This window comes from Henckelia pumila, chromosome 2 (assembly GCF_033568475.1).
Source record: "Henckelia pumila isolate YLH828 chromosome 2, ASM3356847v2, whole genome shotgun sequence".
In the NCBI taxonomy this organism is placed as follows: Eukaryota; Viridiplantae; Streptophyta; class Magnoliopsida; order Lamiales; family Gesneriaceae; genus Henckelia; species Henckelia pumila.
In genome coordinates this window covers 127,715,873-127,743,392 of record NC_133121.1, presented here as the reverse complement: position 1 = coordinate 127,743,392, position 27,520 = coordinate 127,715,873, and the positions used below count along the sequence as shown (strand labels likewise).

Here is a 27,520-nt window from a genome sequence, read left to right as displayed (position 1 = left end):
CAGCTTCATTTCAAAAATTCAAACCCGAAATTTCGATTTGATTCGGTGGCATACGTTTTGAAGAACACGTAGATATACACGTTTTCTTTAAAAAGATTGCACCAAAACACGTATATTTTTGTATTTTTGCACATAAACACGTACATGATATATTTATATAATCCATTATGTATATCCAACATATGAACATCACCTCGATAAATATATATATATATATATTTGGGATTGTGGGAAAATAATAATGGCATGGAGACGTCATGATTGAAGGATTCCTTCAATATTCCGGAGTCAAAAAAGAGAAATCCACTAAAGAATGTACATTCACAATTGCACTCGCAGGAGAATTAAATAGTGAAAAAGATGGAAGATGGTGAATAAAAGCAGACAAAAGTTCACACCATAGGTTAAAGCTCAGCAATATATTAATGTGTAGTGTAATAAGTGCAGTCAAAACAAACAATCCCTTTCCTTCTTCCTTCCATATTCAACCATAAAAGTAAAGCCAAACTCCAAAAATCCACCCTAGAACAAATCAAACAACATCTACTTTCTTCATTTAAAGAAGTACAGCTGCAGACAATTAAAGGAGGAGAATTTTCTCCATCTCGCTTTTCCTTTTTGTTCCTTTCGATTCATGGATAGTGCTCAATGGACTCAGGTGAGAAGGGTTTTTTTTTTTTTTTCCCCTTTGTTTATCACAATTATTGTCTTCTTTTCTTTTTTTTTTTTTTTTGCCTTTTTCGGGGTCGAGTTTTCGTTGAAGAATTAATTAGAACTGATTATTGATGAGGTTGGAGAAAATATGACAATATATGGATTACAATCTGTCTTTGATTTATGTTGTACTAGACTAAATCACAATAATAAACCTTTATCGATTTTACTTAATTACCTTGTCTTTTTGTCCAATATATATCCCCTTTTATCTCTTCTCTTAAGCCTTAGGTTTTTGAGACAGTTCTTAAATACAGAAAATTATATGTGTGGTTGTGAGAGAGAGACATGCACCATATATCACACGTTTCTTTGCTCCCCACTTTTCTTAATTTGCATGTATTGTGCATTGATGAAGACTAGCTAGCTAAGATGAAAAAGGGTATTCTTGATTCGTTGTTAATATTAATGTTTGTTAATCTCCTTTCTTTTAAAAGTTACCTACATAGCTAGCTAGTTTTGTCTGTTTAGCTAGCTAGCTACTTTGCCATGATCTCTTTCTAATTTTTTTTAGTTTCATCAATCCCAAATACATGAACGTACGTACGAACCTTTCGAATCATAAGCCCGGCCCTGACTTATATATCAAGTATGATCATATACTTTCTATTATTAATTTCAGGAGATTGGTGTGACAAAATCTATGGCAACAGCTCCAAGTGAATGCACAAGGGCAGCAATGGAGAGAAAGGTGAGGCCTCAGAAAGACCAAGCCCTAAATTGTCCGAGGTGTCATTCAACCAACACAAAGTTTTGTTATTACAACAACTATAGCCTCACTCAACCTAGATACTTTTGCAAGAGTTGTAGAAGGTATTGGACCGAAGGCGGAACCCTAAGAAATGTTCCGGTCGGAGGTGGTTCGAGAAAGAACAAGAAATCCAACTCTATTATTAATTCGCCTTCGTTATCAATGGCGACTACACCATCGGTGTCATCCCAAAAGCAGCTTCCTGATCTGAACCCTCCGAGCTTCGGTTCGCAGAACCATACGAGCCATGATCGAGGGCAGGATCTTAATCTTGGTTTCCCAGCTAATTCACAAGATTACTATCATGTGATCCCTCAGTTTCTAGAGTTTCCCAAGATCGAAAACCAAAGTGTCATCAGTTCTATATCTTCTTCACCGTCTTTCAATCCTAATCAACTTTCAGCTCTTAATTTTTTAAGGAATGGCATTGCAGTAAGGGGGTTGAATCCTTCTATTCCTATGGCTAACACAGAAAGTAATGCCACTCATCCTTTTGCTTCTGGATTCCAATTTCAAGAAATTAAACCGACCCCTCCTTTCTCCTTCGACGGATTTCATGGGAATTCTGGTAGATTGTCTCAAGAAAGTAATATTAATGAAAGCCTGGTGTTCCCTTTTGGAGGAATGAAACGACATTCGAGCACAAGCACTGAAGGGGATCAAAGAAAGGAGCAAGAGAATTCGAATTCAAATGGATACTGGAATGGAATTTTAAGCTGATCATATATCAGACGTGGTATATTAATTAATATCTTGAAGAAAAGGAGAGGAGGAATATTACAAGTATTAGGTTCCATGCAGAGTTTCTTTTCTGATATTTTCTTCTTTGATTTGTATGTTCCTATATATATCTTTTTTTCTGGTTTCATGGAAATGGTCGACTGTGTTTGGAGTTATTTGGGACTAACGCACAGACATACTACATGTGATTGTTGTGTATTATTAATTTGTTTTCATTTCGTCGTTTGATTAGTTTTTTTAGCGTTGTGATTTATGACTAATTGGAGCTATATATATGCATATATAGCTTGAAAAAAGTAAGCTGCTGATATTTGTCATGCATTATCCCGAAAGTTATCCCATTGAGTACAAGTCTAGCTTTATGTACGTATATTGCCAAATAAATAATTTCCATCTTTTACTTGTCTTTTATAACTTTAGTTCATCCCATGGCTAATAATTAATAGTCGATCGCAAAGTCGAAAATTAAAGGAGGAGAATCTACCGTCGATATATATGTTTCAAAGTTTCTTGTAGATTAATACATATTTTATATAAAATGACCTCATAAATTAATTTGGCACCCCTCTATTTATCTGATATGAGTTTTGGTCACTCTGCATGAATGTACTGGCTCTATAGCGCGCTACATATATACCCTTTTCAATATATATGTTTACAAAATCAGAACATGTTGAATACCATCTGTTTAATTCCTTATTGTTATAATTTCTCATATATAAATTAAAAATTTATGAAATGTTATGATGAATTGAATATATATATATAAATATATATATATATATCATTCTCAAGATCGTGTTTCAAGATGTGCCTTCAACCTCTAAAGATGCATGGAAGTTGCATCAATGTCGTAAGGAATTTTGTAGTAGACTTCTTGGGATTAATGTCTTATTTATAAATTAATTAGGTCCAATCGGTCAATAAAGTTGACACACACACAGGCATTGATATATTAGTTTAAATTTCAAACGCTCCTCCTAAATTAAAAAAGCTTAAAAAATAATGCTTTGAAGGGACTGCCAAGTTTGAATAATATATTATATATTATGATATGGGTGAATGTGATTCTTCCAGCCAAGAAAAGCACTTCAATATTTAAGTAAAGAATTCAAAGAATAGGAATGTCATCATGATCTTTAATTACTATTATATATTCAAATGCATTCCACGATCAGCATCTCTAATTTCCAAATATCAGTAATCAGACATTCAGACCCAATTTATAATATAATACTAACGACGGAAAAACGTTTAATTGCGTGTGCGATATAATACATGATTATTTTATGAGTTTTTATTTATGAAATAATGTATTATTTAGTTGTTGAAAATTAATTATTGAGAAGATAATACAAATTAATATGCTAATATAATCAAATTGATGTTTGAGATATATACGTTTGAAATTATATAATGCAAAAATAATACAAATTGGTTGAAAAATAATATGAAAAATGTTAGTAGGAAAAAGCTGTTGAGAAAAAAGTGAACAAAAAATGGTAAAATTGAAATATGATTTTTGGTGTGTCATGACACATCAAAAAGTAGTTAATGTATGACACTAAGATAGTATAAATAATATAATATAGTATAATATAATATAATATGGTCTCAAGTCAGACATGGATCATTTAAATTGGGTTAATTATATATGTAATCACACCTGCCTCAACCAAAAGCTAGCTTCGCCTAGTCAGGTTTCTTGATTATGTGGCCATCACATTAACAAGTTTCTATTCAACCCTATGAGAAAGTAGGAGGAAAATTAGTTGGGAAGGTCAACTCTATATATGTTATTCAAAATCAAATTTCAATTTCGGGGGGAAAAACATATGTGCCCACACACGTGAAGACAAGAAATGAAATTATTGTTGTAGCAACATTCTCTCGGTTTAGGTTTGGTGAAAATTTTGTAAAGAAAAACCGATAGTTATTTTTTAAAAAAAATATTTCCAAACGCGGACTCAATCTATTAATAAAATTAAACCATGATTTAACTAATGGAGTTCTTCGACCCTATTTGCTCCACAACGTTATCAAATATACATGAAAAGCTTGCTGATCCATAGATGGGAGGCAGGCGGAAAAAAAAAAAAGATCGAAATATCAAATTATTTTTTGCAGGCCATGGAGATGTGACGACGAACTGAAACAATCGCGATTTTGACAACACATATATGCTCAAGTATCTATGTTACTTGGGTTTTTGAAGTAAATGAGTAGATCCAGTCGTGTACGTGTAGATGAGAAGCAAGCAACAACATAGCTGCACGAAAAAGCGACAAGCCAACTTACTGATGACCATTTTACACCTCACAGCTTTTTCACTAGCAATTAACTTGATAGAAGATGGAATATACATATTTGTTTTAAAAAAGATAATATCCAGAATAATTATGGTTGAATGTACTCGGCAAGAGGCCAGTGAGTATACAGAGCACTACCACTTGTTATTAAATCCATAGATGTGGATTTCAAGTGAAGCCACAACATAGGGCATAAATCTCTAGCCCATGTCAATATTGAGCTCCTTGGAAAAAATTCCAATGCTTTGCATTTTGATAATTTTTCCAATAAGCTAATTAAATTTGCTGAAAACTGTCATGCGTGTCTTTTCATATAACACAACACTTCAACTGAAACAAATCATAGCCAAAAGGGAAGGAAGATAACAATAAATGGACAGAAAAACATATTAAATACCAAAAGTCGAAGTGTTAACCAGGGGTGTTTTAGGGTTCTGTCAGACCAGAATAGCTTTCAACAAGTTCACGACGGTCTAAATAACAAGAAGATGACTAAAATTCCAAAGAACAACTCTTCACAGCACAGCTAGCAGTAATAGCAGGTTCTATTACATATAAATAGCACAAAGCCACAAACCACACCAGCTATGCATTATGTCAACTTTTTTTAAGGGTGAAAAGAAATATGTCCAGGCTCCAGAACTAACCAATGAGATTGGTGTCATCTAATAAGTGGAAAAGTAGCAGTCACATTTGTTGTATCTCCTTCACTATTTGCCCAACCAAGGTTCACTGCCAGATCTTCCACGGGAACCTTGATAACATCAGTCCGCACGCCAATGTCAGTAGCATACCTGCTCATGCAGTACATTCCTGCTGTAACAGTCGCCACACCGACTGGACTAGGCAATAGAAGCTTTAGAGGAGAAGAAAGAAGAGCTGCCAATGGTGCACCAATGACAGAAGAAGCTTGCCCACTTCTTCCAAGCCCTAGATGATCGACTGTCAGTAGTCCTGTTTTGCAATACAAGGTGAAATCCTCGCAGTTATTTTGAAACACATCATAGTTCCCAAATCCATTTTGAAGCAAATACATTGCGCGATGAATGACTTCTTCCACTGGGTCAGATGCTGCAGTGGTACAAGTGCCTCCACGTACTTTAGCCATGAAAATGGATGGTCTCACTCCATATTCGAAACAGTAAAGGGAACCACTTTGAAGGAAGCAATCAAGACAAGAAAGGACAACTCCACTATTTGGCTGCCTAAACCCACAGTCAGGAAAGGTTGGACATTCTGCAGTGAGGCTGTATTGTTGATCACTGGAGGTGGAAGAGGTTCCAACACGGGTGAAATGAACTACTTTGCTACCCCCAACATAGATACCTGCTTAATCAGGTATTAGAAGGGTCAAAAGAGAGTACTAACCACCTGTTACACAGACCAACCAATAGTTCAAGTAGTAAGACCCGACAGATGATTTTCGCACAGACTAATCCGCATGATCGCTGCCATAATATGTATCTTTTAAATGTAAAAGTACCAATTTTTATTTGAAAGGTTGCATCAACAAGCCTAAAAAATATCGGAAAAATCAATAAACAAATCGCAAGATCAACATCTTAGCTTTTACTTCGATGCAGCTGAATTCAAACGGTGAGCAGCGCATGGAAAGTTTATAGCACAGAGAAACACTTAACAAATAGGATATAGTAGTTAAGTTTCTTTCTTTAAAGGATGAACAAAGAAGAGTTCAAGAAGCAAAAACTTTATGGGACGAACTATTATATTAAATTAGCATTGGAAATTAGGCCCAAAAGGCATATATTAGAAACCACGTATTTCTGAGTTCCTTCTTCTCTCTGTAAATTTCACGGATTGCTGAATCAAGGCTTCCAATTTTTAAGGTCTAAATGACCCCTAAGCGACCAATACGTTATGTCAACTCCAGATTCAGCTCTCTGCCAAGCACCCTTTTTAAAATTTTATAGCTTATTTTCTGCAAAGAGGGCAATTTATATACATATACCTATAAAGGAAAACAGTCCACATCGAGCATAAATATGCTGCTATTTTTACACAATACAGAATTTTCTTGAACCAGGATCAGATTTTAATACATATTACAACTGCAGAAATTCAGGCCATAGCCTTGCATCCACCCAATTTGCCGACAGGATGTCAAAATTTGGTAGGCAGAACAAGAACAGAGACAGACACCGCAATTAAATGTAAATCTAAACAAAACAAGGCACAACCAAAGAGCATTCAATTGGATCAAATAAATAAAACCCACATTGCAGATTTCTCCAATGTACACAGCAACAATCACTAAAACAAACACAAAAAAGCTAAAACAACGACAAAAGTCAATTTGTTAGCAACCATGATGAGAATACGCAAACACTGCTCTGTAAGTGTAAATATGATCCCCTGGCTTGATGTCGCTTCTCTCAACTCTGTTTGTGAGCAAACCCATTTCGCTTTCCCCAAAATTTGATCAATTCTACAGCTAAAACCCCACAAAGACGATATTTTTTTTTGGATATCAAACAGACACAGAGCCCACCAACTCTACGTATTCACTGTTTCTAAATTCTACGTATTTCACTATTCAAAAGAAGGTAGATTGCAAGATGATTTGCATGTGGAGGATGCGATTGGGTTGCCAAAGTATTTGCTCAACAACCCTCGCACCGTAGAACTGGAGTTTGGGCCCTTTTGGCTTCTTCTTCCTCTCTTTTCTGATTCGTGGAACATTGTTTCATAGGGTTAATTTTTCAGTATCGGGCATTGGAGGGGACCCATTGCATTTGGGCTGGCGTGAGCAAATTTCAGATTCCTGATATTGGTATCCAAGGCAAGTTTGCTCTCTCCATTGCCATTGGTATTCCCTCAGTATTATATTTATTTATTTATGTGACAATTTTCATTTTAAGAATATATGCTATGCTTCTCCTTTCTAACATAAGTACATGACATATTTTTAAGGAAATAAATTATCAAGTTTTAAATAGTTGACTTTTTAGCATGTGACCTTTTAAATTATATATTTTTCATATAAATTATTTTCTAACTCTTATGCAAATGACCCTTTTGCCCCGTTGAAGTGTGTTTTGACTATTAAATTGATGTGAATTTAGTTTTGTAATCGGAACAAATATACTTTTCAAATATAATAATAATTTCATCATCCATGTTCTTCTTGGACTTCTTTTACCCGAATTAAATTAGAATATATTTTTTACAACTCTCATAGATCCATGTTGCTAATGAGACGGATTGAATCGAATAAGACACTTGTTACATAAAATTAACCTATGATATTAAGAGTTTTGTAATTAAATTAAATTATCTTATATCGTATTCAATATTACACCCGAATCAAAATAAGATATAGATCTCTATACCTCGTATTTTTGTTAACATGCGTGTGCCTCCTATGCTAAATAACAATAGTGTGAAATGGACCCATACTTATAAAATTAATAAAAATAATAATTCGTTCATTCGACTGATTTAACATGTCATGATACTCATTGGATGAAATTTCTTCGAAAGTTTGTCAATATCTCTTACTATTTAATAACATAAAGGGGTCTTATAAAAAAATATTTGATATTTTCATTTTAAACTTCCAAAATTAACTCTTGGCAAATTATAGTGTGTTCTTCCACAATTTTATCGTTAAAAATGTATTTTAATATTAAATATATTATGTATACACATTACGTCCGGTTCTTGCAATGACAATATATAGAATATTTCCTGCTGAAATATTGTGTGGTATGCTCTGAAGGTTGGGTCATGTTGCTCCCTCCTTCAGGTCCCTGCCGCTCGTAAACATCCCTCGATTTAAACTTCGTATGAGTCAATGGGCCTCTGACTCATGTGGAATGGGGTCCCCTCCGGAGTCAACCCTTTTTTAAAATATATATAGAATATATTCATGATCTTATGAATTTATATTATAAAACGATAGGTAAAATTTATTTATGATAAAAAAATAATATATAAAATAAATTTTTTTTAAATGTTAAAATTATATCATAAAATTAAGAGTAAAAATTAATTTGGTACATGAACTATTGGTTAAATGTCAAATTGGTACACGAACTTTTGTTAATGACTTAATTGGTACATGTTCACCTGATTTTGATCAAATTGTGATGAAAAAGGGTATAATAGTCTTTTGATAATACAAATTAGTTAAAACATTAATATTATTTTATAGTTTTAAAATCAGTTTCATCATTTTTGTCCATAATAAGAATCGAAAACGACTTTTAATTTTTTTATTAGTCATGTTCTCTTATAAAATTATTGTGTTTAATTAAACTTTCAATTTTTTATTTATTTATTTTAATAACGTGGAAACACGCAGCCGCTTTTTTTTTGGTGCGCACCGGGTAAATCTTCAAACTAACGCAATTCACATTTTTATTCGTTGATTAAAAAATTGTGGCACGTTATAGCGAAGTTTAATTGGTGTTTCGATGAATTTTTCTTATAAATATGATTTGAAATGTAAAATTAATTTTTAGCAAAACTTACATAATATTTTTATTAAAATATATATTCAATAAATTTTTACATAGTTAAAATATTAAAAAAATATTTTATTACAATCACTATTTATTTAATAATTTTTTTCAAAATATTATCGAGCAAATTATGTATACAAAAATCAGAAATTTAGCTAAAAAAAATATTTATTTATTTTATATGGTATCAATTTATTTATTTTTAATTATTTAGATATTGTATGTCTTAATATAATTTATCTAATCCTTCTTGTTGAAATATATAATCTATCTAATATAATAAATATTATGTACAAATAAAAATTTTAATCAAATTAATTTTTACATACAAAATATAATATACAAATATATCTAATTAAAATCTAAAATAAAATATGCATTTTTTGTAATAAAGGGCAAATTGGACATTTTACATAAATATCGCCGGAAATTAATCGGAATTCGGCGAAGATGTACCAATTAAGTCATTAACAAAAGTTTGTGTATCAATTTAACATTTAACCAATAGTTCGTATACCAAATTAAATTTTAATCATAAAATTAACTAGCATAAAAAATGACATATGATCGCATATGGCCGACGGCCAAAATGATGAAGCGAGCAGCCCCCAACGCCGCACAAGTGTCTGTTCTTCCGCCTCCTCCGGCTTCAAATTCATTTTCTTTTTTCCACTTTTTCTTTTTCTTCTTTTAAAGATAAAATAATAATAATAACAATAATTCCGTCTGTTCATCTACATGCCCTTCAAATTTCATTCCAACTACCAAAATTTCCCATGATTTTTCGTTCCCTTTCCTCCCCTTTACTATTATAATCCCCTAACCCCACAACCAAGACAAAAATATCATTTCTTTTTCTTTTTTGTTCTTTCTGGAAAAAGGTTTCATTTTTAGAATTGGGTTTGGATCGAAAGGATCGTACGAATTCAGGTTTAGTGTATATATATATTTTTTTCCATGAATGAGTGAACTGATGAATCGTGATCAGATATTATTTTGATCATTAGAATCGTAGCATTAGTTGTAGATGTATATAATGGACATTGGTTTCACGTCGATGACACGAAGCGCATGTTCTAATCGGTGTCTCCACGGATCTTTCTGCAAATTAGCGTCGCAAACATTTTTCTTGAGGAATCTTGGCGATGTGTCGGCTCTAGATGTTACCGCAAATGAGATTTGGAAATGGCAAACCCGATTCGATCCCGTGCAATCGCTCTTCGGTTGTTACTGCATTGCGTCAGAGGCATTTTCCGACGGAAAAGCGCGAACCTCTGTTTACCAAACTGCCCTCCTTTGATTCTTAGGCAGCCTTTGTTTTTTCTCTTTGGTTTTTGGGTTGTTTTTGCTTCTGCTGATTTACTTTTGTTGTGGTTGCTGCCGCTGTTGCTGTTTTTTACCGCGATGAACACCAGCGGGGGTTTTGGATTCCCTCCTTCCATAGGAAATTGTAGCGAGAATTTTTCAGGTTATTCTGTGAATTGTGGTGGTTCTGATCAGGCAGATGTCGATTATTTGGAGACATGTCCTCGGGCTCGATACGTTAGGGTAATTTTTTTTCCGCACCTATCCACCTTTCTGCATTTGCAATACTGGTGCTAGTTTTGTGTTTCTTGGTGTTAAAATTGCTCCTTTTTAGAAGTCATGCGTTGTGCGCGTGCGACGATAGCATAGTATTAGTTTCATATCTTTTTGTCCCGAGCTTATGGTCCTTTTAATAATCTTTCCTTAATAGTTACCAGATGGTAAAGTCCCTGTGGATGCCCCATTGTTGTATTATCTGCTAAAAAATGATCAGACTGTATTATCTGCTAAAAAATGATCAGATTGAGTTTCTTGTGCCATGGATTTTGCTTCATCCTGTGGTCAATTTGGTTTATTTCAATGATATGTTTTCTTGAAATATTGTTTATTCTTTGTATTCAACTTCAAAATTGTGGCTCTTAAATAAAGTGTGCGATGGAGTAACGATGCTCAACTTCAATATCTGACTTTATATGATCAAATGACTGGAGTTTTAACTTTCATGTATGTGATCGACATTTTTCATTTTGACTTTGAGTTATTGTTGCTTAATGCACATACTCACTTGACCTTCATGGCCTCATTTTGCAGTGTAATGAAGTCCTGGGCAAGGGTGCATTCAAGACTGTGTATGTGTTTAATACTTCAACTTCACCTTTTTTTTTCCTTGTGCCTTTTAATTGACAACAGTAGAGACAATGGAGAGAAAATTCTTTTGCTTTTAGTGAATGAAATTTTCTGTAGTTATAAGGCATTTGACCGGCTGGATGGGATAGAATGCGCGTGGAACCGAGTGAAGATGGACGATGTGTTGCGCTCACCTGAAGATTTGGAAAAATTATACTCTGAGGTGCATCTTCTTAGACAACTGAAGCATGAAAACATTATCAAGTTTTATGATGCATGGATTGATGACAAGAAAAAGACCATTAATATGATCACCGAGCTTTTCACTTCTGGAAGCCTAAGACAGTACGCATTGTTGTTTTCTTTCTTTTCTTTTCTTGTTGCCAGTGGCATCATTCATCGTATTTGTTTGAACCAATATATTGTACTTTGTCTGTTAGATACCGTAAAAAGCATAGAAGCGTGGATATGAAGGCTATAAAGAATTGGGCGAGGCAGATTCTTCGAGGCTTAGACTATCTTCACAGTCAAAACCCCCCTGTAATTCACAGGGATTTGAAATGTGACAACATTCTTGTTAATGGTAACTGTGGGGAAGTTAAGATTGGGGACCTTGGATTGGCAACCATCATGCAGCAGCCTACTGCTAAGAGTGTCATTGGTATACTGCCATGTTCCTACTTCTACAACTGAAATGAACAGTATCAGAAGTGCTTACTTCCTGAGTTGTTTTGTCAGGAACACCGGAATTCATGGCTCCAGAGCTTTACGAAGAGGAATATAATGAACTAGTTGACATATATTCCTTTGGAATGTGCATGCTGGAAATGGTTGCTTTGGAATATCCTTACGCTGAATGCAAAAATCCAGCTCAAATATATAGGAAAGTTACATCTGTAAGTTCACCTATTTTCTTTGGATCTTGCATTGTGACAGATTATGCCAAAGTAACCTAAGGTATACCATTTTGGTAGGGTATCAAACCTGCTTCTCTTGGCAAGGTGGCTTCTCCTGAAGTCAAAGAATTCATAGAGAAATGTTTGGTTCCAGCTTCTCAAAGGTTATCTGCAAAGGAACTTCTTAAAGACCCGTTTCTTCAAATTAATCATGCAAAAGAAAGCCCTCGTGATTCATTACACGTACCAAGAGAAGTTCCTCATTCTGTGAGATTAATGAACTGTGGTCCTAGTTCTATGGATATAGATTCTGAATATACACTGCCCGTGAGTTCGGATTCTAATTGCATGACCCCTAGTTCTTCTGTGCTGGAGTTTCAACGTTTACACGATAACAATGAATTTAGGTTGAAGGGGAAGAAAAATGATAACAACTCCATTTCATTAACCCTTCGCATTGCTGATCAGGGTGGTAAGTATGAAATTGCCTAGTTTTTCTACACCATTTGGTCTGTTCTATGCCGCATTGGAAAATATTTCCCATATGGCAAATACTGTTTGATTTATTGCCCCTCGTGTATTTAACGTCAGACCAACAATTCTTTGAATCATCGAAAGGTGCATGTTAAAAGAAGAGTGATGTGTACTAGGACCAAACTACTTTTGCAAATCTGGATTGAGAGGCATTTTGTTTTTTAATGCAGGCCGTGTGAGAAATATACATTTTCTTTTCTACCTTGATTCAGACACAGCACTTGCAGTTGCAGCAGAGATGGTTGAGCAGTTAGAGTTAAAAGACCATGATGTTGCTTTCATTGCTGACTTCATCGATTTCCTAATAGTAAGAATCTTACCTAACTGGAAGCCTTCATTTGATAGTCACTCCAGTGGGGAGATAAGTGCAAGCGGCCTAACATTGATGAGAGATCAGTGGGAGAGATCACCACCTGATTGTCCAACTGAGTTAATGGTCAAACAAGGTGATGGGTCTGAATTTCAAATGGATCCTCAAATTTGTCAACAACGACAGCATGATCGGGCTGATTTGTCTAGGGATTCCAGTTTTGTGTCATCTTATGGGGCATTTATTACGTCTCCATGTTTGATGCCTACAAGAGACGACAAATTTTCAGATGGATCCCTGACTTATGAGGCTTCAGGTGAAGTCTCTTCAATAAAAAATGAGAATGTTTCTAAAGATTGTAATGGAGAAGTCTCTGAGATGGAGTTTCGGGATTTATATTACGACTGTATAATGCATGAATTTGGAAATAGCAGTTTAGAATGTCCATCGCTGGACCAGCTACGAAGAGTTTCCAAAGCTGGGAGCCTAACAAGCAGTTGCTCGAGTTTGACTCTGCTTGATGCAGATCCTGAAACTCATTTGAAATTGGAGCTTGATGCCATTGAATCACAATACCAACAATGGTTTCAAGAGCTTTCCAGGATGAGGCACGAGGCCATGGAGACGACCAAGAAGAGATGGATAACAAAAAAGAAAGTGGGTTTTCATTGAACAAGGAATGGCGGTTAGTTTGCTAATTACTTTTGCATATTCGTATCCAAGTTTTAAAATTTCCAGGTTGAAGATTTCTGGTGAGCGGCCCCCCCCCCTCCCCCTATTTTCCCCCCTTTTGCATTTTGTTTCTTCTCTTTTGTTGGCAAGTGAGGAGCCTTCCGGAACTTGTTTGGATGCGGCTTCCGTTGTAGACTACCATTACGCTGTGTTTTATGAGATTGTACATACTTGTTATTCTGCAGTTTTCCACGCATGCACTACAAGAAAAAAAATGATACCAAACATGGGTTTTTATCAGGTTGAGCTTTTTGACAAGAACTCGAAAGCCAATATCGCGATTTGTGTTAGCAAATATGTTTGTGAGTTTAAAATGAGCCTATCTCAAGTCTGTGAGGTAATCTACTAGTCCACTTGGTGAGATTGATCTATGACTCATTTGCACTGTACTTTTTCAATTTGAAAATGATGAAATTGGTACACCACCACTCCTTTCCCAACTTTTTTCATATTAAAATTAGATAACAATTGATGTTTGATTTATATGGCCAATGGGTTGTGCACTTTATAATGGTCACCTCTTGCACTCCAAATTTAGGGAAAACAAATCCTCATGTGCGGACAATAAAGTTAACCACCATGATCCATATCCGCCCTTCATGAAAACAAGTTAGATCATAATAAGCCGGAACCGTTGAATGTGACATCAATTATTTGCGAGGTTTTTGTGTACCTCCAAAGTCATTTCTTCATCTTGTAAACATTTTGCATTTAGTGATTTTTCACACGCAACACAATTGAAATATTTATCTGAAGTTGATAATTTATTTATTTTTCAAAATAATATGCTATCTAATTTATCTAAAAATTTAATTTAAAAATATAAATAAGGATAAGGTTGAATCTAAAATGCAGTTAAATATAGTACTGAATATTCAAAGAAAGAGGATATTATTAAGGGAGTGTTTGCAATCACTAAAAAAAAGGTAATTGTTAGATTTTGGCATAAAAAATCATTTTTGTGTGTTTCTTATATCTAGAATATGTGTTAGCTTATGCTTAACTTAATTGAAATCCAAAAGCTAGTCATATGATTATGATTCTCCAAAAGTGATTTTAATAAAAATGTTAGTCATAAAATCACTATAATCACTTATTTACCATTTTTTCTCACTTTTTTTTATAATGTATAAATTTAATCAATTCTACAAAAGTATAATCTATTGCAAACACTCTTTTAAAAGTGATAGACAATCTAATTTACAATTTTAAAAAGATAGATAAAGATACGATTGAATTTAAAAATATAGATTAAGATAGTATGGAAGATTGAAAAAGAAATGATACGTTAGTAAAATGTTCAAATTATCAATAAGAAAGAGAAATTGTCAGTAGGTATAAAAAAAATTCGGATAAAAAAGAAAAAAGTAGGCATAAATGTAAATTTATTTTGGGTTTCACTAAATTAATTAAGAGTGAGTTATTAAAGAAGATATATTTTTAATTAATTAAATTAAATATTAAGATAGTAATGTAATCCTTTGAATAATGCAAAATCCCATGTCACTTTCGAGGCCAAATTTTACTTGATTATAATAACGCCGTCAACTTGCTCGGAATCATCACTATATTTTTATATTATCTAATATACGTTTGCTTTGCTCATCAACTATTATTTTTTTTTCCTCGCTCATTATCATAAATTTGCCCCGAAATTAATGTATCCACGTTAAACAAATATTATAATTTGTTGCGAGAAAAATATTTGCCATATAATGATGTATATATTGACGCTGACAGATAAATCCATTTGCTCTACCTATACTCTGCCACTGACCTACAACAACATTCTTTAATACAATTTCTTGCACATATTTTGGAAAATGGATGATAATTTGATCGGTCCGAGGTTTTACAGCTGCTACAGATGCAGGAACCCCGTTGCTTTTCATGATGATATCGTCTCAAAAGGCTTTCAGGTGAAGCAATTCTCATACTTACATATATAATATGTGTGTGTGTATCTTTGTCTTCTCTCCATTAAAAAAAATAAAAAAACCATTGATCTTCAATATCATCTGGCTCAATCAATCAGTTTCGATTATTCGACTCTGTTTTGACCAAATGAATATTTTTTTTTTTTTTTTTTTTTTTTTCACTTTTGTGATTGATCATCATCAGTCGAGAAAAGGGAGAGCTTTTCTGTTTTCACACGCGATGAACGTGCTTTCGGGGCCGAAAGAAGACCGGCAGCTGATGACGGGACTTCACATGGTGGCGGACGTCCACTGCGGCGACTGCGGGGAGGCGTTGGGATGGAAGTATGAAAAGGCTTACGAGAATTCTGAGAAGTACAAGGAAGGAAAGTTTGTGCTCGAAAAGTTCAAGATTGTCTTTGGAAATCAGTAGCCTTTCCAATATTAATGTGCTTCTTCAACCAACCTGTACAAATATATTTCGGTTTAATGGAAAGTGGATGAATTTCGTTTTTTATCGATTTCACTTGAAGAATTTTGTGTTTCCAAGTCAAAATTGATGAAACCTCAACTACTTGGTGTAAAGTTATTTATGCATGCATTTTTTGTCAAAGGGAACATTGATATCAAACAGTGAAAACGTTGAAGTCAAATTGTGGGAAACAGAGAATAAAGTTGTTGGAGAAGATAACGCTATATAAATTTTAGCGTTTCATCAGCAATATTTGATTGAATTTCACGAGAAGAAGTCAATGTTGGCTTGGACATGGAAAATTTGAAAACGGGGCTTAGTGAACTTTAAAAAATTACATCTTCAAATGTAATGAATATATTTGGGGAAGACAATACCCCGAGATAAATAAATTTTGCATAAATTTTGTTTGTGTCAATTAATTGTAGATTTCACATAGAACTGATGTAATGTCATAGTATTATATAATACTTCTTCAAATAAATAATTAGTTATACATTTGGCACCAAATCCATTAATAACTCTTTCAATAATGAGTTCATCAAGTAATTAATACTTAGTCGTACAGAGATGAGTATCATAGCGTGCTTATTTTCTTTGCAAGCGCTGTGGACAATGCCACTTAGCATGGACCACGAAAAGTTGCACCAAGTCGATCCTAATAATTATTTAAAGCGTCACTTGGTCCACTTGAAACGTGTATTTAAAAAATTGATATAAATTCCACAAGACAAACACAAAAAACAAGTATTTTTTAATGAAAATTCTGTATATTCTAATCGATGGATACACGAATAAATTATGTTGGAACTATTAAAGATTACAACATTTGGAAGGTACTATATTATTACATTATATTCGAGTTATTATTTTTTTTTTTGAAGAAATATTCGAATTATTTAGCGATAAATAAATTCTAGAATTTATATAAAAACATTTTTTCGAAAATGTTGAAATAGCTAAAATCTAAATCAATGACATAACAAGGACCGTATTGAGACTTGTAAGTGTATCCTTTGGTTGTCATTTTTTTAAAAAAAAAAAGGAAAAAAAGAAAAAGAAGAAAAAGAAGTCGGGAATAAGATTGAAAGTGGAAGAACATTTTCAGAAAAGGGAAGGATTTTTGGATGAAAAATCAAACGCTGCGATTGTGTTTATCCTCCAACAGATTTATCATCCATCATGGAACCAATTTCGTGCTCTACTAAGATAGTGTTTGGATAGTAATTGGATTGTTTCTAGGAAGAACTATTGAGCTTTTACTTAAAATATTAAAACTTCAATCCCACACTACTTACGCTTCTTAAGATTCAAAAGTACTTCTTTGTTTTAACCTTTCACTCAGATGACACAAAATTCATCATATAAAACATGGGATTCCAGAAAAACTACCAAAAGCAAATGGCATAATAGAAACTCCATCACACGTTTCCAAGTATAAGATCCTGGCAGACCATCGGAACCATTTCAATTAGAGTTACAAATGGAGGAATTATGCCCAAGTTCGTTCTCCCATACTTTCATCGCGAAGGAAGTAGAATATTACATGCTACCACATCAAAATAGAAAATCAACCTCCATTTGCATAGCGGCTAGCACCCCATTAAGCCTTTTACCTTCGAACGGGTGACCTACTGTAGAAGGAACACGGAACAAGTAACCACACAAGTAGTCGTGTAAAAAATGCTTTATAAAATTGCTAGTGATGCAGCAAAGGTTCGGACCATTTTGGGAAAAAATAGAAAACACCATAGAACTACCAGCAACAAAGTAAGTACTTCCTGGGATTCATTTACCTCCGGTATCTTGCGTATTCTGGACTCCTGGCTCTGTCAAATGAAGGCCCATTATACCTGTCATAAACCGGGCTTCTAGCTCGCTCATAATCAGGACTTGGTCGACTCCGGCGAAACCCTGGACTTGGTGATCTCTGGTGAGGACTCCCTCCGCGCCTCCCAAATTCCCTTCTGGGGCTATTGTTTCTTCCACTCCCCCTCTCATCATCATCTCTCAGGGCATATTCAACAGAAACCACCCTGTCTAGTACCTTACTGCAAATTCACAGCACAATTTGTCAGCAACAAAGATGTAAACATTTTAGTCAAAGCATGAATTAGTTATGCTATAAGATACAGATACAATCACAAACCAACTCCACCGTTAAACATACCTCATGTGTGTGCATTCCAAAGCCTTTGTGGCTTCTTCCTGGGTTTCAAATTGCACAAATGCAAAATTCCGGCGAACACGGACATTGAGTACCTTCCCATAAGGCTCAAAGTGTCTTTCTATATCCCGGTCCCTAGTCCGCACAGGATCAAAGTTGATAACAAAGAGCGTTTTAGTAGGTCTCTGGTTTGCTGCTCTCCCGTCACGATGCCTACCACGTTCACCCTGTTGAAACGATAATAACATTAAATAATACGATGTTCTTAACATAAAAGCTTCAACTGGATCATGCTGAACAAATCCCCATCCAGTGAATTAAAATTTATAAACTTATTTAGAAGAAAGCATACCCTTGCCCATTCTACTGACAAGCGGCGCCTGTCATACCCAAAGGGGATGTTGTCAAGACCACGGATGGCATCATCAGCATCACGTTCATCCTCAAAATAAACAAAAGCAAATCCTGCAGAGGAGAAAAAGCATGAGAAGAAGTGGCAAGGTATAAAACCATCTCACTGAGGCCTCACATGAAAACTTGCATCAGCTGAGTCAGGATAAATTTCCTGGCAGATAATAAAATAACATACAACACCTGCAAATATGCGAAGGTTCTGATGAAAGTAAGGATGTAGAGGCATTGCATGAAGAACTAAAGCAAGACGAATTATGATGAAGGCAAGTAAAGGCTAGATCCATTGTGTCAGGCCTCAGTAGTCATTGCTAAGCATGCTTCATCAATTTCAGGGCACAGAGTTTCAGTACATTGAAGAAATGGCAAGCTAGACCTCATTGATCGCCTTATCATTACTGATGGTAGGCATGAGATGATGAACTTGACACATTGAACCCTTATCATTAAAGGTAGGCATGACATGATGAATTCATAGACCTCACCATTACCATTCTGGTGAGAGAGCAACTTTAAGCATTCAAGAAAGACAAAGGGAAGATGGGTGATAGATATGTAGAATGTTTCCATCTGCCATAAGGAGAGCAGTAAGCAGTTAGGTAGCCTTGGCATTAGAAGTTTTTATTGCAGAGAAGACTGCAAGCCGGTATAGAAGCTCATTTTCCTTTAGCAAATGTTCCTGCGTCAAAACAAACACTTAAATACGGAGATCTTCCCGGACAAATATTTGAATGTCCTGCCATTTCATTTTCAATGTGTCAAGGCAATGAATTTACTCACTCTCACATTTAGAGAAGTAAATTCATCAAGGTTTCAGGTGCAATGTCATTAGACAACTTATCATTTGTTTATTGGCCTCAGCTACTGCATGGTGTACGTTTAATAACACCATACCAACTACCATACCAGTCTCACGAAGTTAGAACAAATCTAAAAAGAATAGATTATAGGATCTGTTCTAATTACTGTGAATTAAATATCAAGAAACCCAAGAAAAAAATACTTTCAAATATGCATCAACCACACACCAAATATGTGTTCTACTATTCATCTCCTCAATAAAGATAGAGCGACCCTAGCTACGAGCGGGTGCTACAGAGAACAGAAATAACACTTCAATCGTTCGATTAAAAATAAATAAATTAAATCACTTCGAAAGACTACATATATCAAACAGAAAATGATGAATCGGCGTGAACAATAAGAATTGAACAGACAAATCCTCCAATTTTAATAAATCGATCCACAAAACAAACTAAAACGTCTTCGAATTAAACAGAAAGCGCCTCTGATTTTAATAAATCGATCCACAAAACAAACTGAATCTCCTTTAGGAGAGTACCAGATTTCATGTCGACGCGGTCAACCCTTCCATATTTTGAAAACAATCGCTCCAAGTCCGTTTGCCTAGTCTCGTACTCAAAATTTCCACAGAAAATCGGCCTCATCTTAGTTCACAGATTAGACCCTGTGATAACAAGATGAAAATACGAACAGTCGTAAACAATACAATCATTATCCCGAACGCGAAACACAGTAAGAGATCGCCCAAAAATTTTACCACTAGATACAAAACGCATATTACCTCCGCCTGAAGATCAATTGAAGAACCCTAGCCCGACAAACCCACCGTAAACGAGAACAGTTCCGGACTAGTGATAAATTGATAATGCAATATAGGAAAAAGAAAAAAAAAAAAAAACTTTATATAGCTGCGAGATCGGAGCCCTAATCTTGCCCGACACACGTGGAGTCTGGAGCAAAGTGATCCGTTGACGGACTTCTCATGGCAAAGCCCATGGGCTATAAATACAAGTTTGTTAAAACATACAGGCCTATTTGATAACCAAACTGACAAAGGCCCATAAGACTAAAAGGAGCCCATTACCAAAATTAAATGTTCCTACACCTGCACTCGGCCCATATTTTCTTGTCCCCTTGCGCAAAAGAATACGAGTTACAGGATCCAAATTAAATTTAAATTAGAAGTTGCTTCGCATGCAACAAGTGATTAAGTTACAAATTTGTCTTTTTTCTTCTTCTTTTTTTTTTTTTTTACTTTTATTGAAGTGAAAAAAAAAACAATAGTTACTTTTCGGTGTGCATTGGGTAAATCTCGGACTGACGCAATAGTATGTAAACCACGCTAGTTAGGTAAATCTCGCTAGTCAGATAAATCATATTGGACATGCCCTGTGTGACATACTAGGCGAAAAAAGTGTTGGCAGGAGAGTCGAACATCTGACCACTAGTCAAGTGCTTACCTACTTTATAAACTTGGACATCCTCTTGAGGCATAAATTATGCATTTTTTGAATTCACCTCTTTTGTATATTATATTTGGTGCAGTACCTCTCTTTTCAAGCGCAAAAATCATGACATGAAGCATAATAAGTATATCAATTAAATATAAAGGAAGTTAACATAAACTGAAAAATAAGACAGAATAGTACAAAACACTGTCAATAAGATGGTTTTATGGTTGCGAAGCTTAAAAGTAAGTTCACCATGATTGCGAGTGTCTTAATTTTACATAACAAGCATCCATCCACATCTATGCTGGAAAAGGAGCAACAATACAATCATAGCGTCGCTGCTTTTGGTGGCGTCCATGCCACCATGTTTGCTTCAATTAGCTAAGAATATTGGGTATAATGGGATACAACATTTTAAAATATAATAATTTAATTACACTACTCGAATGTGAGGAGGAGGCATGCAATGATGTTCAGGGCAGTAGAAGAAGAAGCAGCTTGCGCGTGCATTTTTCTCACATGACTCGGTTTTGAAAAAGCCTGCCTTGCTTCTTAATTCCTATATTTGGTGGCCAATTATTCTTTTTCAATTTCCTTCTATTGATATTTGATTTAACACTCGCCTTTTTTTTTTTTGTTCAATTCAATTATACTCTTGAACCTAGGGAGTGACTAATTTCCATCCTATGATAAGCTAGGCTAAGAATTGTATCGGGTAATAAACACTATTTTTAGGATATAATCAGGTGTATATTTTCAGAAATATTAATAATCGATTTTTGTCCGTGAGACTTGAAAATCTCGTTGTGGAACCAAATTAACCATGAACTTGTGTTTTTGAATCAATTAATTGTTTTGTTTTTGCAAATTCATTATTTAAAATGATCGACTCTGCTTAAGAAGAAATTGTTTTTATTTTCTATTGAGTTTTTCTGATGCGCAAAAAAGTTAAAACAATTTGTGATTTAAAAATATTATGTAATTATGAATGAAATAATATTAATAATAAAAACAACATCATATTGATTGTATTATGTATATGCCGATTTCGGGGCAAGATCACTTGTCATATCAATTAACCTCACGAGACATCAAGCTGGATTCGACATATTTTGCCATAAAAAGTAGTATAATTCCGAGGTAGGGAAGAAGATAAATCTCAAAACTTTAAGCAAAGCACTATCATGATCTTTTACTTTATTTGTTCATTTGGTCTTTTTATGTGACAAATACTCGACGACCTTCTCATTTCTCAAGTACCTAAACTTTGATTCCACATTCCCCAAGCCTTGCTGTGATAAAGCTGAAATTTGCATGTTACGCTTCCATTTCAAAGCGGAATCGGAGCAACGGAACTTGACATCCAAAACTCGCTCTATGATACACGAACATTATTTTTCCGAAAAGAAGGAACATATAATTTTGTGTGAATAAAAACAGGGTATTGATATTTATTCTTCGGTTAACAATAATACAACCACCAAAGATTATAATGAAAGTGATGTAATGATGTTGTTGGCCACACTCAATTAAAAGACTTTTGGGAGTATATGTAACATATTCAGAGGCGTAATCAAAAGTTTGGGAGAGTGACAAGACGTGCGTGAGGAGGACAGGCAAATATGCCCAATAATATTTTATTTTCCCCAAAAAAACCATTTACATTATTTCTGATTTACATTTTATTATGTTGTGTATGATACCAGAGAATATGTTACCCGTATATTCTAAATATTTTTGGTAGACTTCATCAGAGTCTGAGTAACCAAGTTACCCGTTAATTTACTCCATAAATTGCAGAGTCAAATGGGAAAAAGAAGAAGAATTTAATAGACATAAAATACACTTTTTTTTTTTTTAATTTCCATATAAAATAATAAATAAAAAAAAAAGAAAAGAAAAGAAATTGTATACCAGACGGCTGGAGAAATGCTATCGGTCGATCATTTCAACATCATGATGATCCAACGATCCAGGTTTTTTGCAACTCTTCAACCTCAAAAGTCCATACAACTTCCGAAACTCTTTCGGCACGGTGTCCTTCCAGAGCACGCCACCAGCTTCCTCCGCCGCATACGGAGGAGCCGGCGAAGACGAGGCACTGTTGTATATCTGTGGTCCGGCCTTTACTCCGGCGTTTCTTCCATTGGACTGCAAGGCAGTAATCACCGATTTCAACGCGCGACTTGGCGAGCTCCGATTCACTAGCATCAATTCCCCAATCTCCGCCGGGCTCATGGTGGCGCCGCTCTGAAAGATTTCCTCCACTTGAGGGAACAATTTGTGCTCCTTGACGCCTAAATAATTGCAGGCCAAATGTTTGAAAGAATTGAAATCGCAATTGGGAAAGTGGATGTGAACATCGATTCTGCCGGGCCTCAACAACGCGGAATCGACCCCCTCTTTGCTGTTCATCGTGAAGATCATGATCTTTTCGTCTTGGAAATTCGAAATCCCATCCATGAAATTCAGGAACCCGGTCGCCGTGATCTTCGCCGCGGCCTTCTCCGAAAGGTAACGATCCAAATGTTCGACCACGATCAAAGATCTGCACGCGGTCTGCAACAGAAGCGTGTTGAGATCGGAATCATCCGCCACCTGCGCCAAATTAACACTATACACGTCGTAGCCAAGCAAATTCGCCACGGCGGCGATGAAACTGGATTTACCGGTGCCGGAAGGGCCATACAATAGATAACTGCGTTTCCAAACACGGCCTATCTTGTGGTAATACTGCTTGGACTTGAGAAACGTCTCCAAATCGCACCGAATCCTGCTTTTCAAATCCGTGTCCATAACGACGGAATCGAAAGTAGCCGGATGATGGAACGGAACCGATTTCCACCTGCCGTTGATGTTATTGTGAATCTTCAATTCTTTCCTCCTCTGATCGATATCATCAGAAACAGTGTGTATGTGTTGGAGATAAGGCTTCAGAATCCAACGCTTATCCTTTTTCTTGATCTTCAACACGAAACATCGCGAAACAACCTGGTTTTCACAATCCCTCCTGACCCTGTAGTGCCACGATACCCTGGCGCCGAGAAACGAGTCGTGCACAACCTGATCATCGTCCATGGACAAAACGATGTCGTTGGGCTTCTTCCCGGCGAAGAGATTGGTGAAATCGGAATCTTCCAGGGAAGCCAAAGAAGAGACATAGAGCGAAACCCGTCGAAAAAACTGGTTTTCTTGGTGATTGGAATCGTTGAATTCGGGCACCTTGAGGAGTAGATGGACGTGAATCCCGTCGCCGACCCAGTCGACGAATTTCCGGACCACGTATATCAGACCAGTGCGATGCAGGAACAATCGGAAGAGAAAGATTGAGCATACAACTGAGAAAATGATCGATATCAAGTGTAAAGGAAACATGACGCACTAGAAATAGTAGAGATTTGTTAATTTGGATTCATGGATCATATCATTCATATGTGCTTGTAGTAAGTATATAAGGGATCACTCAAGAGACGACTTCTGTGGGAATACATTCGGAGAAAATGGTATTTGGTCCGATGAAAATAAATCATGTTTCCCCCACTTTTGTTTTTATATATTATATAAAAATTAAAATTAAAAAATAATTTAAGATTTGGCTGCAATACGGTGTGTATAAGTATAACTCTATTTCAATTCTACTCGGATACAGATAATACAGTATTGTTTGATTACTTGACTAATGTTGTTTGTAAGTTATTATATTTATTCGGTGTTTTTCGAAAGTAGCGATTGCGGATTCCCACGTCACAAAAAAAATAATAATATGATCAAAATTATTAGATAAATTAGTCATTTTATATGATTTTTTTTATGTATTTTAGTTTTTGATGTTTTTTTATTTATATTATCAAAACGATGATATACACTTTTGTATCTTTTTATTTATGAAAATGTCATCACACTTTGTATAATTTAGGTACATCTATTTTTTTGTGATTATTTGTTTAAAAAAAATAGAGGTGTCAAAATGAGTTAGGTCTGTCGGGTTGGCTCGTCCCGCCATACAAAATTGGTGGATTGAGTTGGTAATTTCTCAACCCGCCTAAAAGGTGGGCCGGCCCGCACCGCCCCGTCTAATAGTAGGTTGTGGTGAGTTGCGAGTTGACCCGCAAAAACCCGCTAATTTACACGTGAGCCCGCCGGATTGGCCCGCCCCGCTACCTAAAATTGGTGTGTTGGGTTGGTGTTTGCCCAACCCGCCTAAAAGGTGGGTCGGCCCGCCCCGCCCCGCCTAGCCAAATTATGGGTTACGACGGATTGTGAATCGGCCGCGCCCGCTGATCCGTTTTGACACCTCTAAAAAAAAATACATGTTTGGCACTTTTTAATTTTATTATTATTCGTCTGTACAAACATGCAACAGTGGATAGTTACGAGAGGTTTTAATAAAGATTGAAAGTTAATCATACGGATGGAAGAAAAAGAATCAGTATATCCGAGGGTGGCGATTTTGTCAACATTTCTTTTTCCACGGCATTAATGCATTATAAGTTAAAACCATAACCAATAGATAAAAGTTGGAGTTATTATATTATAAAAAATAAATAAATTTTGTACGTATTATAAAATATCGTAGTAATCGAAACCAAAAGGTTCGGCGAAGGATATTAATCTGGCCCGGCTCCATTAATTAATTAGATATTAATTTCCTAATAATGAATCTTCACCAAAATCTTGGTTTATGAACGAAACTACACACGCTTTTAATTGAAAGATTTGTGATTCTTAATTAAATGAAAGTGATTCATAGAATCTTTAACAATTGAAATATCTAAATTTTTACACAAAAACTCTCATAAAACGATCTCACGAATCAATTTTATGATATATATATTTTATTTGACACAATCCAAAAAAAAACTAATTTTTGTATATTTTTCATATAATATGAGTCGAATTGATCCGTCTCACAAACATCCCTCGAGGAAAATGAAATTATTGTGCATCAATCACGACAAGAAGCCGAAAAGGCAATGCAAGACGATCATTATATCCATACATGGGATTAGGCGTACACGAATGTGATCTGATTAAAAAAATGCATAGTTGTGTGGTTCGAATTATTGCCGCATCGTCGTTAATCTTTTTAAATAAATCACAGGAAACCAGGGATTTTCGAAACGGACAACTCATATAGGTGTCTATATTTATATCTGGCATATTAAAGAATTTATTTAGTGAGAAATGATTGGTGAATAAGATTCTATGGGCTGTGCTACTTTATTCTCTTCGGATCGGAACTCTAACTTTAGAATTTTAATGATGGCATGCCTCCGATCTTTGAAATTCGGTGCATCTACTGTATTATTGATATATTCTTATTGGCTTATTTTAGAATTCCAGTTTTATTGGCCTACAAGGTAGCCTTGTAACTATTTCCTTTTTATAAAATATGCGGCATTAATTACCCCGAATAGAAAAGATTAAAGGAGATCGTGAAATACAATCATATTGTTAATTGAGGCAAACAATAATGCATCATCACATACAAAAGATGGCATTTATAACAAGCCGATGCGATTAGCTTGTGTGTATACAAATTAAAAAGTTTTGTAGAGTTTATAAGTTTTAAAACATCTTCGAAATCAATTAGTTATTAATAACAACTAAAATATCTAGATACTTCGTTTAATCTAGAAGGCTCGGATGATTTGGGACCATACGAGCAATATACGAATAAGACGATATTCGCATATCATCATTAGAAACCTTAGATTCACATATTTGTTTAGAAAGACAAATTCATAATAACAATTAAAATACGAAAAAGTTTCAGCCTGGAAATTGATTCGAGAGCCGTCCAAATTTCCTTTTTCTTGTATTATTACTATTATTGGTGACCACAAAAACCGAGACATGATTGGTGAGAATTAAGTGATATGTGGCAAAACAAAGACCCATCGCATCTTCTTAATGATCTCCTAATACCGACACCCACGACTCATCACAAGTGGATGGATCATGGATGCCTCTTTAATTATTGTTTGCATCTTAAATTAAAACTGGAGAATTGGATCCAAATTTTCTCGCATAGTTTATTGGGCCTGTTCAAAAAGAGTGGATCTTGGGCTACTTTCGTACGTTTTTGCACATCGCCCAGCTATCAGAAAGCACCGCTGGTGATAATTACGATGATCTCGAGGCCCACTAACAAGTTATAAGTTGAAATCTTGAAACTTGGATTTTTTCGGTTGGTAGGAACAGAAGCAGTGATCCAAAACGAAACAATTGGTTCGTAATATTATAATAATGGATTTTATTTACAACTTAAATTATTTTAGTTTGTTCGATTAAGAAAATTTAATTTGTTGCGATTGATTTTATTACCTTTCTCATTCTCTTAACTAATTTGTAAAAGATAATTAGTTCTTTTGAAAATGACGTTAATTATTTGGAGGATTTATTTTTATGTTACATAATGCAAGTAGTATCAGTGCCATATATCACATTGGTAAATGATTTTTTTATCTGTGTATATTGATATTTAGTCATTTTTTAGATCTTAAATCTCATAAATGATTATATTGAAAAAATATATACACAAAAACATTTAAAACTTATTTTCAAACTCGCAAACATCCCCATGAACATTCTAACTCGAGTTTAATAAATCATAAATTGATCGATGAATTTCAAATTTATTGATTTTGAATAACTTAACTTGTTTGGATAAACAA

General features: G+C 35.0%; 6 protein-coding genes across 7 annotated transcripts; 3 read left to right on the top strand and 3 right to left on the bottom strand.

The window, feature by feature from the left end:
* Positions 1-381: 381 nt before the first annotated feature.
* LOC140883587 (dof zinc finger protein DOF2.5-like) lies at positions 382-2,389 on the top strand. Its single transcript, XM_073290123.1, has 2 exons — positions 382-658; positions 1,337-2,389. The coding sequence occupies exons 1-2, from the start codon at positions 635-637 to the stop codon at positions 2,183-2,185; spliced, it is 873 nt and encodes a 290-aa protein (XP_073146224.1). The 5' UTR covers positions 382-634; the 3' UTR covers positions 2,186-2,389.
* A 2,498-nt stretch (positions 2,390-4,887) lies between these two features.
* Positions 4,888-7,333, bottom strand: LOC140882386 (protein LEAD-SENSITIVE 1). The gene is made up of 2 exons (XM_073288365.1): positions 6,841-7,333; positions 4,888-5,841 (listed from the first exon to the last, which is right to left on the bottom strand). Exons 1-2 carry the CDS (start codon positions 6,932-6,934, stop codon positions 5,177-5,179), a joined length of 759 nt encoding a protein of 252 aa, XP_073144466.1. The 5' UTR covers positions 6,935-7,333; the 3' UTR covers positions 4,888-5,176.
* Positions 7,334-9,592: 2,259 nt separating this feature from the next.
* On the top strand, positions 9,593-13,925 carry LOC140879760 (serine/threonine-protein kinase WNK8-like). Its single transcript, XM_073283648.1, has 7 exons — positions 9,593-10,547; positions 11,115-11,152; positions 11,268-11,495; positions 11,591-11,811; positions 11,889-12,046; positions 12,125-12,518; positions 12,751-13,925. Exons 1-7 carry the CDS (start codon positions 10,185-10,187, stop codon positions 13,560-13,562), a joined length of 2,214 nt encoding a protein of 737 aa, XP_073139749.1. The 5' UTR covers positions 9,593-10,184; the 3' UTR covers positions 13,563-13,925.
* Positions 13,926-15,303: 1,378 nt separating this feature from the next.
* Positions 15,304-16,093, top strand: LOC140879761 (protein yippee-like At4g27745). The gene is made up of 2 exons (XM_073283650.1): positions 15,304-15,541; positions 15,744-16,093. The coding sequence occupies exons 1-2, from the start codon at positions 15,446-15,448 to the stop codon at positions 15,969-15,971; spliced, it is 324 nt and encodes a 107-aa protein (XP_073139751.1). The 5' UTR covers positions 15,304-15,445; the 3' UTR covers positions 15,972-16,093.
* Positions 16,094-17,417: 1,324 nt separating this feature from the next.
* Positions 17,418-20,254, bottom strand: LOC140885304 (serine/arginine-rich splicing factor RS31-like). Of its 2 annotated transcripts, none has more exons than XM_073292266.1 (6): positions 20,174-20,254; positions 19,931-20,056; positions 18,530-18,642; positions 18,181-18,404; positions 17,807-18,061; positions 17,418-17,644 (listed from the first exon to the last, which is right to left on the bottom strand). In XM_073292266.1, the coding sequence occupies exons 2-6, from the start codon at positions 20,034-20,036 to the stop codon at positions 17,623-17,625; spliced, it is 720 nt and encodes a 239-aa protein (XP_073148367.1). In that variant the 5' UTR covers positions 20,037-20,056; positions 20,174-20,254; the 3' UTR covers positions 17,418-17,622. The 2 variants fall into 2 exon arrangements, with proteins under 2 accessions (XP_073148367.1, XP_073148368.1); XM_073292267.1 differs by lacking the exon at positions 20,174-20,254 and adding an exon at positions 18,772-19,267.
* A 1,792-nt stretch (positions 20,255-22,046) lies between these two features.
* Positions 22,047-24,373, bottom strand: LOC140885302 (AAA-ATPase At2g46620-like). The gene has a single exon (XM_073292261.1). The coding sequence runs from the start codon at positions 24,216-24,218 to the stop codon at positions 22,776-22,778; it is 1,443 nt and encodes a 480-aa protein (XP_073148362.1). The 5' UTR covers positions 24,219-24,373; the 3' UTR covers positions 22,047-22,775.
* Positions 24,374-27,520: the final 3,147 nt, after the last annotated feature.